At 32.8% G+C, this 15,295-nt stretch overlaps 1 protein-coding gene and 1 long non-coding RNA gene across 19 annotated transcripts in view; one reads left to right on the forward strand and one right to left on the reverse strand.

Moving 5' to 3' along the window:
- The window catches only part of LOC309632720, a 293,593-nt gene that overhangs the window by 247,284 nt on the left and 31,014 nt on the right, over positions 1-15,295 (forward strand). For 2 of the 3 annotated variants that reach the window (XR_014247028.1, XR_014247029.1), the window contains 2 exons: positions 2,980-9,838; positions 10,133-10,182. This is a non-coding gene — a long non-coding RNA (uncharacterized lncRNA). The remainder of the gene's footprint in view (positions 1-2,979; positions 9,839-10,132; positions 10,183-15,295) is intronic. The other variant, XR_014247030.1, reaches the window with a different exon arrangement.
- The window catches only part of LOC309632716 (uncharacterized protein), a 338,702-nt gene that overhangs the window by 74,601 nt on the left and 248,806 nt on the right, over positions 1-15,295 (reverse strand). The window contains exon 5 of one of the 16 annotated variants that reach the window (XM_082400505.1): positions 3,831-3,921. The exons of 14 other annotated variants lie outside the window; for them this stretch is intronic. In XM_082400505.1, the coding sequence (XP_082256631.1) occupies positions 3,917-3,921 (5 nt within the window). In that variant the 3' untranslated portion in view covers positions 3,831-3,916. Of the gene's footprint in view, positions 1-3,830; positions 3,922-10,228; positions 13,967-15,295 lie in introns of those variants that run through there. One more of the 16 variants, XM_082400504.1, reaches the window with a different exon arrangement.

Here is a 15,295-nt window from a genome sequence, read left to right on the forward strand (position 1 = left end):
TATAATAGCTATTATTTTGGTTTTGGTTAAACTTAATTATGAAAACTTCCTTTCAAAAGAACCCACCTACTCTAATATAGCATTTTTTTAAAAAAATATTTAAAAACTGATACCATTCTGCTTATGAACCTTGAATCCTGCCCCCTGAGTTCCCTATTACCTGCTTCAGGCAATTCCTGAGAAACCTCCCAGGCAAATTTACTATCTGTGAAGACAGAATGACTAATACTAGTTTAGAGAAGCAGTTTTAGAGAGAGAAGTTTAGTAAATGTTTCATTTACTTATGATCTAGCTCTACTAGTTTGAACTATTCTGACTCTGCCTGATAATATTGTATGAAGGTAGTAGAAAGCTAAAAATTATGGGTTGCATTTAGACAGTTAAAAAAACAAATATTTCTAATAAAATGACTCAGAGTATGTTATATTTTAATAGAGTTATAATATAAAAATATTTCTAAATATGCACACAGAGTTTTCCATAGTGTTTAAATTTGTGATGGTAATAAAAAAGAAAGTAATTTAAGTCCTAAAATATTAACATGTTTGCAATATTATTAGATGCAGATAATAAAAGTAGGAGCTACCCTTCATTGAAAGACTACCCAGTACAAGGCTCTGTGCTAAACACTTTACATATTTTTTTTTATACAATTCTAATCTCAATAATATGAGATAGATACAAATGACCATTCACCATTAATGACTATTCCCACTTCATAAGTGAGAACATTAAATTTTAGAAAAATAGAGTAAAAAAACAAGTAATAGATGACCAAATCGGAATTTGGCTACAAATATAAGAGTTGGCACTCTTAACCCTATGCTTTCTATCTCATCCTAAAATTTAAAAGTACAGCTTTTCTCTTCTTTTCAGATACATTTTTTTATGTAAAATATCAGTCATTTTCCTTATTTTTGTACTGCCTGTTTTTATTGGGATTTTAGCATGAAACAGATGGTACACTTAAATTAGGATAATTCAAAGAGAGCTTTAAAAGGGGACTATTTCTAAGTGTGGGCAGAATGTAGGGAAACCTCAGGAGATAGTACAATATCACAGAGTGAACTACAGCAGCTGTTGTTCCCACTCTGAGACCTGAAATGATACGGAGTGGGAGTTGTTGGATACCCAAACCCAGTAGGAGACACTGATAGAAATAGTGCCAGCTTGAGAGGATCTGTGACCTTGAGTCCAGAGATGCAACCGTCTTGAAGCAACCTTACAAAGAAGGAGCCAGGGGTTAATTAACCATCCGACTTCCTGTACAAGCTTCCTATTGGTTGAACACAAACTGAAGCCAGGAGACAAAACAGTCCACAGATGGAGTCCAATAAAGTAGAGAAGGGAGGAGAGAGGTTCTGCAGGGATAGAGAGAAGGTATTCTCTGCACACTCATGCAACACAAATGAAAATAATTCTTACATAATACCTTAGAATTTTTGCAATATATTACAAATTTTAAACACATCGAATAATTTTTAATGATGCAGATGTAGAGAAGGACATGTGGACACAGTGGGGGAATGGGAGGGTGGGACGAATTGAGAGATTAGGTTTGACCTAAATACACTACCATGTGTAAAATAGATAGCTAGTGGGAACCTGCTGTATAGCAGGGAGCTCAGCTTGGTGCTCTGTGATGACCTAGTTGGGTGGGATGTCCAAGAGGGAGGGGATATAGGTATACATATGACTGATTCACTTCATTGTACAGTGGAAACTAACACAATATTGTAAAGCAATTTTACTCCAGTTAAAAAAAAATTACCACTTTAAGTAATTAAAGTGTTGATATTTCTTAATTACTTTTAATTGTTTATTTTATTCCAAACAAAATTTTATGTTCAAATAGAGCTACCTTTATTATAGATATCATTATTGAAATGATAACTTAGAGAAAATTTAATCAAGCAAAATTCATCTAATTTATTTAGTCTTGAGCAAAACTTACAGTGAAAATTTTAGCACAAAGATTTTTGCTGTGCCAGCAATGTTTGCAATGTAAGAAAAAAGTTAACAAGACATTTTAATTATTCACACTTTAAGTACTATAGCATAGAGGTCAACACTTATGGCTAAAGGAGGAATATACACAATACTAATGTTAGAACTTTACATCCATAACAAAAAATATGAAAAACTTACTTAGTGCTTACTGTATACAGGACACTGTGCAAAAGCCCTTTCCATTCATCATCTTAATGTTTCCACCTTAAGTCCTATGAGATATTTGTACTATTAGTGTTATTTTAAAATAAAAAATGCAGACTTAGATGTAGTCATTTGATCACATATAACTTATTTTTTCATTCATTCATGTCTTCATTATTCAAAATATATTTATTGTGCTACTAAACTATGAGCAACTTGAAGGCAAGGACTGTGTCTTCCATCTCTTCATTTCCTTCAATTTGCAGTGCTTAGTACATTGGAAAGAATGACATTTTCCATCAAGGTATGGCCCATGGTTTTCAGGGGCAAAGAACTGGATTATATCTGAAAATGTAGGATCTTCTCAGCATCTGGAAAAGCCTGGCACACTTGACTGAGAGGTTTCTTGTGGTTTCTGGTGAGGCTCAGCATTTGTCACCTGCTGGACATTGACTGAAAGAACTGAGGTAGAATTTTCCCAAGATGTTATTTTGAGACTTGCTCAAAGTTCCTTGATTGGAGTTCTCCATGTGAACAGGCCTAAGGTCTCAGGAAGCAGTGTTTCTTTCTGGCAACAATATATTTTATCACAGACCTCTAATTAATCTTACTTTAGGGGGAATGAAACAGGACATAGACCCACAGAACCTATTGTAAGGCCAGATTGAGAGTCCCTGGATCTGTCTCTGAGTATGTGAGCTGCTTGCTCCTGCTGTGAGAGTTGTTTCAACAGGGCATTCAGTCATAGAATTACCTGTGATTCTAGAAAATAAGTGGACTATCAGAGAACCCATTCCTTTTGTCTGCTCCTAATCAGCACCCTAGGTAATGGTGAGTAAGAACCTCCAGGAAGGTGAGCTGGCTCCGGATCTCTTACAGACTTTCAAGAACTTAACATATGGTAAGAACATCACTGACATGAGCACTGTCTTTTAAGATGCAGGCCATCCCTCAATCACAGGTTTAATATACACTGGATTAAACATGTGGACCAGGATACAGTCAGCATGGAATTAATTTAGTCCTTGTTTCAAAATGGTTAAACTCCAAGTGGCCAAAAGGGAGAAAAAATAGCTAACACTTTTATAGTATTTATGTTGGGCCACGCTTTTGTGAAACTCTTGGAGTTTATTAATTTACTTCATCTTCAAAGCATGAAATTGGGTATTACCAATTTCTCCTCTTAACAAATGAAGAACGTTAATGCAGAGACGTTGAAAAATTTGCCCAAGATTATGCAAGAAATATGTAATGGGATTGGGTGAAATTCAAACTCAGGCAGTGTAGCACCTTAGCTATGTTTTACCACAATGTTATACTACGTCTCAAATACATTTACCTCCAGATAAGACCTTTTGAGTCCCAGTGAGAAACTGCTTTGGTGTGTCCTTTCTCATAAAAGACTGGAGCCTGCCATTTGGAGGCAATATCTGAGGAAACCTTCTGCTGTATAAATTATCCAGAGGATAATTTACCTAGACAAATCATAAAATGACAAACGGTCCAATTGCACGTTTTATTGAAAAATCGAATTAAAATGCCTTCTTTAAAATTTCAGAAATCTCACATAAATTTTCACATATTCAGTTTCTGTGGACCGGTTTCCTCAGTTGATTGACAGCACTCTGTTGGTGTTCAGCAGCCACTGCCCTTTTTAGGTTGAATTGTGCTCACCTGTTTATTACAATTCTTCATAGTTCCTGCCAGAACTGGCCATGAGAGTTTAGGACCTCTGATCCACTGGTTCATGCTTTCATACTTCCTAAACTGTGCAAGTGTACAATTGTAAATTGTATAATTTTATATTATTTTTTAAGGAAAATAATATAAAATTATAAATACAAAAACAGCTGTGAAAGTGAATATTTATTTAAATTAAGAAATAATCACAAATTACAATTTATAAATATTAAATTACACAAATGCCAAAAAATCCAGAGAATATATTTATATTCAGTTAGAGTCTGACATGCTTTTATAATACTTTCTCCAAAATCTGGCTGCCTAGTCTTTGATTGCCTCTCCTTATGACAATGTGTTTTATATTGTTTTCTATAGAGAGATTATGACAATAATTAACAAAGTCCTAACAAACCTATATATTTATATCTCACTGAAACCAAACCAAACTAAATCCATCCCCAGCTCAACTGACCTTAAAAGTAACATCCCCAAAATGGCCATAGCCACCTCAAAATCATCAGACAACAGGAAATATGATGGAGGGGAAGCTGAAATAGAAAGAGATAGTGGTCTCAAGCAAAGGTAGTTAGAATGCTTCAGTGTCTTGAGTCAGCTTGAACTACCAAAATACCACAGATTGAGTTGCTTCAAAAATAGAAATTTATTTGCTAACAGTTCTGAAGGCTGGACGTCAGATCAGTGTGCCATCAGGGTGAGTTTCTGGTGAGAACTCTTTCTGACTTGCAATGAGCCACGTTCACATTGTCTTTACAGTGAGTGGCGAAGAAGAGCTCTCTGGTGTCTCTCCTTTTATAAGGACACTAATCCAATCAGATTAGGGCTCTACTCTTAAGACCTTATTTAACCTTAATTCTCTCCTTTTAAGCCCTATCCCCACATACAGTCATACTGTGGGTTAGAGCTTCAACATAAATTTTGGGGGATACAATTAAGTGAGCCACCATGATAGCTAAAGCTCTCCTCTGAGTGATAACCAATCTGCCAAATGATGGAACTGTAGGAAGATCTTGTGTTGTCCTCTTTTAAAGGGCAAAAAATGTCCAAATACTGTTTATCTATAATTTTTTTAATTAAAAAATGTAAGTTCAAACACATGACCTCTGTCTCTGATGAGTGCTTGAAAGGATACCCCATAGTCATTGAATAGTATCAATGAGGCCACTGAGATGAGAGAAAATTTAGCATTTTCAGAGATATGGAAATTTGTCCAGTGTGGTCATGACAATGAGAGAAAGTGGCATAAAATGAGGCTGTAGCTCGAGGAAGAATCTAGGTTTTAATATTTGTTTAACCTACATACCTGATATTTTGAAAGGTTTAGATTGCAGACTATTTTAATATATAATATATAGTTTCTTTATTTTTATTAATCATATACACAAATAGTAATCAGATGTGCTGATTGAGATGAGATAAACTATTACTATAGTGAGTTAATATAGTTACTGACACAAACCAAACTGAGCTAACATATATTTTATTGCAATCCAACCTCTTATCCCACCTTCAAAACTGCCTGTGGAGACACCCAATAGTTTGTTTTATGCGGGCATCTATTAGTCTAAAGAGACAGTACACAGATGTGAATAGTTGTTTTTCATAGATAATATATGTACTATTTAAACAATATATTTATCAATATACATACATATATATACATATAATATATGTATATATATATTACATATATAATAACTTAGACCAATAAGTGATATAACCACTATGCAACACTGATGGTAAATCACACGGACAAACTTTCTTTGAAAAACAGACTTCAAAAGATTATTTTTGTAATTTCTGCAAATAGGACACATTATTTCTTTATTCCAGCATTTGCAGCACTTTTACCCCAAAGTGACCAAAAACTGAAAAATTATTTTAAAAAGTAGTCACAAAACCTCTAGCAACACGGAAATATCTCTCTTTCCTCCCCATGTTTTTGCTCTTCCACAGAAGTAGCCTCAATCAATAGTTTATACCTATCTTTCTACTCTTTCTCTGTGCATACACACTCACACAAATAGATACAGATAAGGGATAGTTAGGGATAATGTGTAATTGCACATAAATATAAAATTACTTTTAATAAAATTATATATACACCATCTAGTGAGCTGTACATTTCTGTTCATATAGAGCTATTTCATACTTTTATGGACTTTCATATTATTAAAAATATACATATCTTATACTTTGTTAGTCATTATCCTACCGATAGATATTTAGTTTCCTATTTTTTCCTATTACTTAACAATGGTTCAATACCATTCTTATAAATATGCATTTGTGTGTATTTGTGATTATTTTTTAGGATAGATGTAAGTATGCACATTTTCATTTTGACAGATCAGTGTCAATGTGTCAACCTTAAAAGTGGTAACAGACAAAAATCTCTACCTATTTATACTTCCATCAACTGTGTATGAGGATACCAATTTTAGTAGTCTGTTTTACTATTGTAATTTATCATATTCTCATTTCCGGTTCCATAATCTAATTAATGAAAACTGAAATCTTATTATCATATTTATTTGCATTACTGATTACTCATGACAGTGCTATTTTATAAGCTTGTTTGTCCATTAACATTTTTTTAAACTGAGAATTCCTGCTTTTGTTCTTTATCATTTTTTCTATTGTTACCTTCTTTTGTCTTATGAGTTACAGGGACTCTTCATCCATAAATATTAAACATTTTACTGCAATATATGTATTTTCAACCATTTCTTTTTTAACTACGCTTATAATGAATTTCATATAGACAAAGTATATAAACTTAGGTGGTCTTATCTATCTTTTTCTTTATGCCTTTAAAATTTTCTATCTCATTTAGGAAGAACATAATGTAGTGAACTTCTCTTGTCCTTTGGACTATGACCCAACCCCTGTGCATCTGATACTGGCATCCTTATTTTCCTGAAGGAAATCACTCTGACACTAAGTGGATCAGGTGAGACAAGCTCCACTGAGACTCCATGGATTCTTACAAGTAGCAAACTTGGCCAGTGAGTAACCCGCATTCCAAGATAACAGAGCTGAGGCACATGACCAAGGCTATGTAACAGCAAGGAAATGTCAACCCTGGGACTTCTGCTGTTAAATGGATAAAAAGAAATTATTCATTCACTGGAGCCCTTGTGGATATAACCTAGGAATTTTTATGGCCATTTTGTCAACCTTCAGTAAACTTTGCATGCAAGTAAATCCAACACTAAGGAAAGCAATGTGGAACGATGTAGAGAAACACATTGCTGATGATATTACTTGGGTACCAGTATCAACAGTGCCAAAAGCTGGGGCTACCCTTGGGCTCTTCATTTATGTGAGTGAATAAATTCTCAAGTTGTTACATTTTTAAAATACCCGTTTAAGTAGAGTTCTAATCTGCCTTGGACTAAAAAAAAAAAAAAAAAAAAGGAACTCTCTAACATATTTTCCATCCCAATATAATTTTTCAAAATATCCTATACTTTCCTCTATAGTTTCATACACTTAATAATTTTCTCACTATATTTACAATACAAAGTCATTATAAAAATATTAATCAATACACAGAAACTTAAGTGAGGAAGTTAAAATATTCTCAATTTTGTGAAAGAAGCACCACTAATATTTTTATAATGTTCTTTTTTTCAGAATTTCAAAAGTATGCATTTTATTTTTTACAGTTCATTTTTTAAAAAGTTTTTATTGGGGTATTGTTGATTTATAATGTTGCATTAGTTTCAGGTGTACAGCAAAGTGATTCAGTTATTCATATATTCATTCTTTTTCAGATTCTTTACCCACATAGGTGATTACAGAACATAGGTGATTGAGTAGAGTTCCCTATGCTATACAGTAGGTCTTTGTTGGTTAGCTATTTTATATATAGTACTGTGTGTGTGTTAATCCCAAGCTCCTAATTTATCCCTCCCCCCGCCATGTTTCCCCTTTGGTAACCATAATTTTGTTTTCAAAATCTATGAGTCTGTTTTTGTTTTATAAATAAGGTCATTTGTATCATTTTTTAAATTAGAGTCCACTTGTAAGTGATATCATATGATATTTATCTTTCTCTGATTTACTTCACTTAGTATGATAATCTCTAGGTTCATCCACGTTGCTGCAAATGGCATTATTTTGTTCTTTTTTATGGCAGAGTAATATTCCACTGTATATATGTACCACATCTTCTTTATCCATTCCTCTATCGATAGATATTTAGGTTGCTTTCATGTCTTGGCTATTGTAAATAGTGCTGCAATGAACATTGGGGTGCATGTATCTTTTCAAAGTATGGTTTTATCTGGATATATGCCCAGGAGTGGGATTGCTGGATCATATGGGATTCCTATTTTTCATTTTTTAAGGAACTTCCACACTGTTCTCCTTAGTGATTGTACCAATTTACATTCCCACCAAGAGTGCAAGAAGGTTCCCTTTTCTCCATGCCCTCTCCAGTATTTATTATTGATGGCCATTCTGACCAGTGTGAGTTGATACCTCATTGTAGATTTGATTTGCATTTCTCTGATAATTAGTGATGTTGAGCATCTTTTCATGTGCTTTTTGGCCATCTGTATGTCTTCCTTAGAGAAATGTCTATTTAGATCTTCTGCCCATTTTTTGATTGGTTTGTGTTTTTTTGACATAGAGCTGCATAAACTGTTTGTATATATTGGAGATTAAGTCCTTGTTGGTCACTTCACTTGCAAATATTTTCTCCCATTCTGTGGGTTGTCTTTTCATTTTGTTTATGGTTTCCTTTGCTGTGCAAAAGCTTTCAAGTTTAATTAGGTCCCATTTTTTTATTTTTGTTTTTATTTTCATTACTCTAGGAGGTGGATCAAAAAAGATATTCCTGCAGTTTATGTCAAAGAGTGTTCTGCCTATGTTTTCCTCTAAGAGTTTTATAGTTTCCAGCCTTACATTTAGGTCTTTGATCCATTTTGAGTTTATTTTTGTGTATGGTGTTAGAGGATGTTCTAATTACATTCTTTTACATGTAGCTGTCCACTTTTCCCAGCACCACTTATGAAGAGACTGTCTTTTCTCCATTGTATATTCTTGCCTCCTTTGTTGTAGATTAATTGACCATAGGTGTGTGGGTTTACCTCTGGGCTTTCTATCCTGTTCCACTGATCCATATATCTGTTTTTGTGCCAGTACCATACTGTTTTGATGACTGTAGCTTTGTAGTATAGTCTGAAGTCCGGGAGCCTGATCCCTCCAGCTCTGTTTTTCTTTCTCAAGATTGCTTTGGCTATTTGGGGTCTTTTGTGCTTCCATATAAATTTAAAAAATTTTTGTTCTAGTTCTGTGAAAATTGCCATTGGTAATTTGATAGGGATTGCATTGAATCTGTAGGTTGCTTTGGGTAGTATAGTCATTTTGTATAATGTTCTTTAAATGTCCTTCTAGATAGACCTTGACCCCCCACCCACATATTTTTATATATGTTTTACTCTAGGGATGTTATTTTTCTTTTGGAAAATATACATTCTTTCTTTTGTAGCATTTTGGTATTATTTTTATTTATGTCCCTCTCATCTTCTATTTCCCTCTACCAACCATGTAACTAATGTTAACAGCCTGATGTGTACTTTTCTCCATGTTCATAATATTACTATTGCTATACATATGCACACATAAAATGGATTTTTGCCATTTTTGTGTAACAAATATGGGGCATTATATACACTTTTCTGCATCTTGCTCTTCCCACATAATAGTATCTAAAAATCCCTCCAACTACAGTTATAAATCATTCTTTATTTTTCTTATATTATACTTTAGTAGTCAGTGCCACAATTTATTTACTAATATTTTGCCTATAAAAGATATGCTGTAATAACATTTTTCTCTTTTATTTGAATGCCTATATGTATTTTAAATTTTGGCAGATACTTTTGAGATTTCTCTTCCAAACTAATGAAAAGCAATCAATATTTTCATGAATATTCAAGATCAAGCCACTTTCCTTGCATCTGCCACACAAGTAAGTGTTACCATTTTATTTTCTTAATACTGAAATTGAACATTTTTACATATATTTATGGTATATTTGAATTAAAAAATTAATATAAACATATTGATATCCTTTACCATTTTTCTTTTAGTTTTGTTGATATTCTTCTTCTTAAGAGTTCTAGAACTTTACTTTCAATAGGTATTTTGAGATGACATTCCCTTACCTATAATATGCTTATATTCTTCTTCAACCTACTGCATTTGATTTGATTTATATGATTCAACTTCTCAGATTTTCACATATATTTTCTTTCTCACACAGGTTTTGGAAAGCCTAGAAGTTTCTTCACCCCTTGTTGAGATCTGCAGGAGGTAAGTAAGGGCTTCACCTCCCTAGGATATTTCCTTTGACTTCTATTTGCCTCTGTATGCAAGTCTGTGCATGGACATATGCCTAGGACTGAAATGGCTGGTCATGTTGTACATGTGTATTTAACTTTTTAAGGGAAAGCCAAGCTATTTTCCAAAATATGTTTACCATTTTACATTAACTCCATAATCTTGCCAACAGTTTATTTGGTTAGGCTTTTTAATTTTAGACACTCTAAAAAATGTGGAGTATTATCACATTGTCATTTTAATAATTTGCACTTTTTTATAAATAATGTTGAATAACATTTCAAATGCTTATTTGCAACTTACATTTCTTCCTTAGTGAACAAAAAGATTTCTATTCAAATATTTTGCACATCTTCTAATGAGTTGTTGGTTTTCCTTCTATTGAATCTTGAGATTTCTTTATATATTAAGAATATGCGCTTTTTGTCAGATATATGATAATTTTGTCCAGTTTTTACTTTTTATAAAACACAATTTATCAATTGTTTTATTTATTTATTATGTTTCTAAGAAATCTTGGCCTATTGCTGTCACACGTATTTTCTCCTCTACATTTTCTAGAAGTTTGGTGTTTATATTTAGGTCTATGATCCATATTATGTAAATTTTATAAGTGATTCACGGCTTGGATTATTATACCTCTTATGTATTATTGTATTTAATTTACTAAAGTGAGACGTGTTGGCCCATACTTTTCTTTGTGGGAAAGATAAGTACAAATTGTTGATTTAAGGCTATTCAGGTAACATATTTCTTCTTGAACGAGCTTTGGTAGCTTTTGTCTTTTAATTTGTTCATTGCATCTAATATTTAAAGTGGGCATTTTGTAAGCAGAATATAATTGGGTCTTGCTCTTTACCCCTTTTGACAATCACTGCCTATTAATTAGTTTATATCATTTAATATGATCATTATCATGATTGGTTCTAAATCTACCACTGGCTATTTGTTTTCTATTTGTCCTGTTTGTTCCTGCTCCACTTATTTCCACTGTAATGCATTATTCTGGATTAATTTAGTGTATTTTATCTCCTTTGTTGAATTATTGGCTAAAACTCTTTTTTTGTTTGTTTCAGTGTTTGCTTATGTTTATATCATGCATTTTTACTTATGATAATCTACTTTGAAATGTTATCATACCAGTTCATGCATAATATAAAAACCTGACAACAGTGGGCTTTCATTTTTCCTTTATTAACTAGTGTCACCTTTGTCATATATGTTACAAAGTCCACAACACAATATTATTTTTTATTTACTTTCCATGGATATGTCTTCAAGTTCATTGATCTTGTATGCTGCAGTGCCTAATCTGCCATTAATCCTATCCAGTGCATTGTATATCAGACATTGTAGTTTTCATCTCTAGAATTAAATTTACATCTTTGATATTTCTATGTTTTACTAAAATGCTCTGTCTTTTCCTCTAGTTTGTTATACATGTAGAATACAGTTATAATAAGTCTTTTAGTGTTATTGTTACTAATTCTACAATGACTGTTTTTGGGGTTAATTTTGATTGATTTTTCTCATCTTGGGTTATATTTTCCTGCTTTTTTGCATATCTGGTAATTTTTAAATGAACACCTTCTTGTGTCTGTATACATTTTCCTTCCTTTAAATAGTGTTGAACTTTGTTATCTGGCACAGTTAAGTTACCTGAAAATAGTATGATATTTTCCTGTCTTGATTTTAAGTTTTAAGTCTTGTTAGGCAGAACCAGAACAGCTTTAGTCTATGTCTAATTTTTCCCCCAATTCTGGGATAAATTCCTTCTGAGTAGTCTATACCCAATGACCTGTGAATTATGAGCTTTTCCACTCGGTCTGTGGGAATAGGAGCTACACTTGCTTTCATGTGAGCACTGAGGGTTGTTTCTCTCTTTATTTTAGATGGCTGTTCCCTTGGTCTCAGGTGGTTTCCTCACTTAAAAACTGATCAATACTCAGTTTAAGGGGGACCACCTGAACACCTGTAGATTGCTTTCTCCTCTCAGGATTCTGCCCTTCTTACTCTAGCCTCTAGTCCCATCCCAGACTTCCACCTCCCACTCCTCAACTCAGTGAGGGAACCATCCTCTGCCTGGGTTTCACCCCACTGTGACACTGGAAATTCTCTCCAGACACTATACTATGGCAGTTACAGAGCTCACCTTGTTTGTTTACCGTCTTTCAGAGAATACTGCCTTTACTGCATTATCTCCAATGCCTTGAAGTGTTATTTATATATTGTGTCCAGATTTTTAGTTGTTTGAACTGGGAATGTAAATTTGAGTGCTATTACTTTATCTTAGTCATAAGCAGAATAGGAGTTTTTTAATATGGATTTTTTTCAAGATTGAAAGATGATAAATCCCAAGAATCACTGTTGTAATAGATTGTACTCTGCCATTAAATAGGCATGTAGTTTATGATAAGAACTTTAAAAAGCATATCTAACTCAGTACAACTCCTCTATAGTTTATGTACAGTTTTCTTATATATAAATGTAAAGACTAAAGGATATTTTCCCCAAGTATTTTATGCAGAAGGAGACGAATTAAGGGAGATAAAAAAGCCATGTTTTTTTTTAAGGTAAGCCATTAGAAGAAAAAACACTTAATTTGGAAGCTTTTTGTAAATATGCTTGTTTCCACTCTTGGAATTTTTAGTCTAATTTTAATGTGTATTCTACTTAATTTCATTAACAAATAAATCCTTAACAAAGGAAAACTTCAAATTCACCTACAGGGTATGTATTTTTATTTATTATTACTTTTATTTTTCTTTTTAAATTCTGGACATCTCTTCCATAAAAGCTGCAGAAAAGTATGTAGTTGCCATTAAACATAGAACTATATTGTTTTTAGCAAGTCATATATTTATATAAAGCACAAATAATTTGGAATTCTATTTGGCATTTCAATATTTTTATCTACTTGGTAATTTAATTATAGTAACTCTATGGTTAGTGCTCTGTGTTTTTCTTCAGCAAACAATCAATTTATCTTTATTAACTTCTCTATATGGAATATATTTTTATGGAGAAGACCAAGAAAATAATAAATAAACTCTATGAAACTGAGTGCTCTTAAGTGTTTACACTTTCTGAAATCAAAATACTTAATGTCTCTTTTTTGTTTTAGAGGCATTGGAAATATTAGGAAAAAAAAATCAGGAAATTAAAATCCCAGAAAGACCTACTCCTTAGTTTGGGATAAATTTATTACCTTAACTAATTAAAAACTAGTTTTATGCATCTGGATAGAATGGCACATATCTAAATAAAGAAATATTTCTGTTTTCCATATATGATGAAATAAAACAAAAGAAACAAAACTTAATAACCTCAGACATTGAGACCAGAATAATCTAATGTCAGCATGTGGCAAAAGGTAACAGTGATCAAAAATGACATGGAATTGGATGGAGAAAAAAGCCATTGTTTCAATGTATGTTAAATTCCATCTTTATATTTTGAAAATAGACTATCTGAAAAGGCAGGCAGAAGTTGCTGAAATTCTATAATTGGTTCTTTGATGCTCTGATGCAGAGAGTTTAGACCTACTCCAGGAATTCCTGATAAAGAGAGAAGGCCTTGGGTTTCACCACAATTAACTGAGAGGTTTTATTTTTATAACTATACTCACCTGCCTGAGAGGCAGTTCAACATGGGAGAGGAGAGTTGCTTTTGGAGCCTGATTGTGTAGGCTTGAATGCTGACTTCCACTAAGTTTCTAGCACAAGTTAAATTGCTTTCTGTAGTTTAGAATCTTAAACTATAAATGGGAATCAAAAGTAAATCATAGAATTATTTGAGGTCCAAATAAGATAATCCATATAAACTGCTAAACACGGTGTTTGACACATAAGCCCTCAATAAATGCTAAATAAATATTAGCTATTAGATTAACTGTAATTATTATTATCAGCCATATATAGCTATACTTACAAATGGAAGTGTTTCATAATACTTAGAAGTGATGACAAAGACAAACTAGGTGAGAATTTCAATGACCAATAAGAAAACTTGACATCTACCCTCCATAACCCACCAGAGGATGAATAGGGAAATATGCTCACTCATATTTACTTGCCCTATAGCACCCCAATTTTTGTACCTTTGTGAAGTGATAGTCTTTTTCAGGTTAAGGAAGTTCTACTTCTACCTTGTTGAGAGTTTTATAATGAATGGGTGTTGGATTTTGTGAAATGCTTTTCTGCATGAATTGATCTGATCATGTGCATTTTCTTATTAGTCTCTTGATTTGATAGATTAACTTAATTGACTTTTGAATGTTGAAATAGTCCCACATACCTGAAGTAAATCTCACTTCATTGTACAATTATTTTATACATTGTTGGATCCCATTGGCTGATATGTTTTTGAAAATACAGTTTCAGTTTTCCTTTCTTGTAGAGCTTTATCTGGCTTTGTTATTAAGATAATGCTGGCCTTATAGAGTGAATTAGAAAGTGTTCCCCCTGTTTCTATCTTTTGGATGAGATTGTGGAGGATTGCTAAAATTTTTTCATTAATTGTTTGATAGAATTCACAAGTGAAATCAACAGGGCCTATTATTTTCTACTTTAGAATGTTATTCATTATTGATTCCGTTGTGTCCTGCAGACATACTTTGTATGATTTATGGTCTTTTAAATTAGCTAATGTGATCTGTCCTATACAGCAGTCCATATGAGCCTTAGAAAAATGCTATTGTGAGATAGAGGATTCTTTAAGTGTCAATTGATTAATAGTGCTTTTCAGGTCAATTTTATCCTTAGTAGTTTTCTGCCTGCTTGGTCTACCAATTACTAAAAAAAATACAGTAAAATATACAGTTATAATAGTGGAGCTATCTATGTCTCCTTTCCATTCTGTTTTTCTTTTACATTTTGATATTCTATTGTTAGGTACATAGAGATTTTGGATTTTCTTGGAGGACTGACCCTTTTATTGTTATTTTATGCCCTTATCTCTGATAATTAAGCTTTGTCTAAATTTTTGTCAGGAAATAATGTAGCTACTCAAGATTTCTGTTTATTAGTGTTATCATGGGATATTTTTCTCCATCCCTTTACATTCAACTTATGTGTGTCCTTGTATT

Source organism: Balaenoptera borealis, assembly GCF_965194805.1.
Source record: "Balaenoptera borealis genome assembly, chromosome: 7".
Classification (NCBI taxonomy): Eukaryota; Metazoa; Chordata; class Mammalia; order Artiodactyla; family Balaenopteridae; genus Balaenoptera; species Balaenoptera borealis.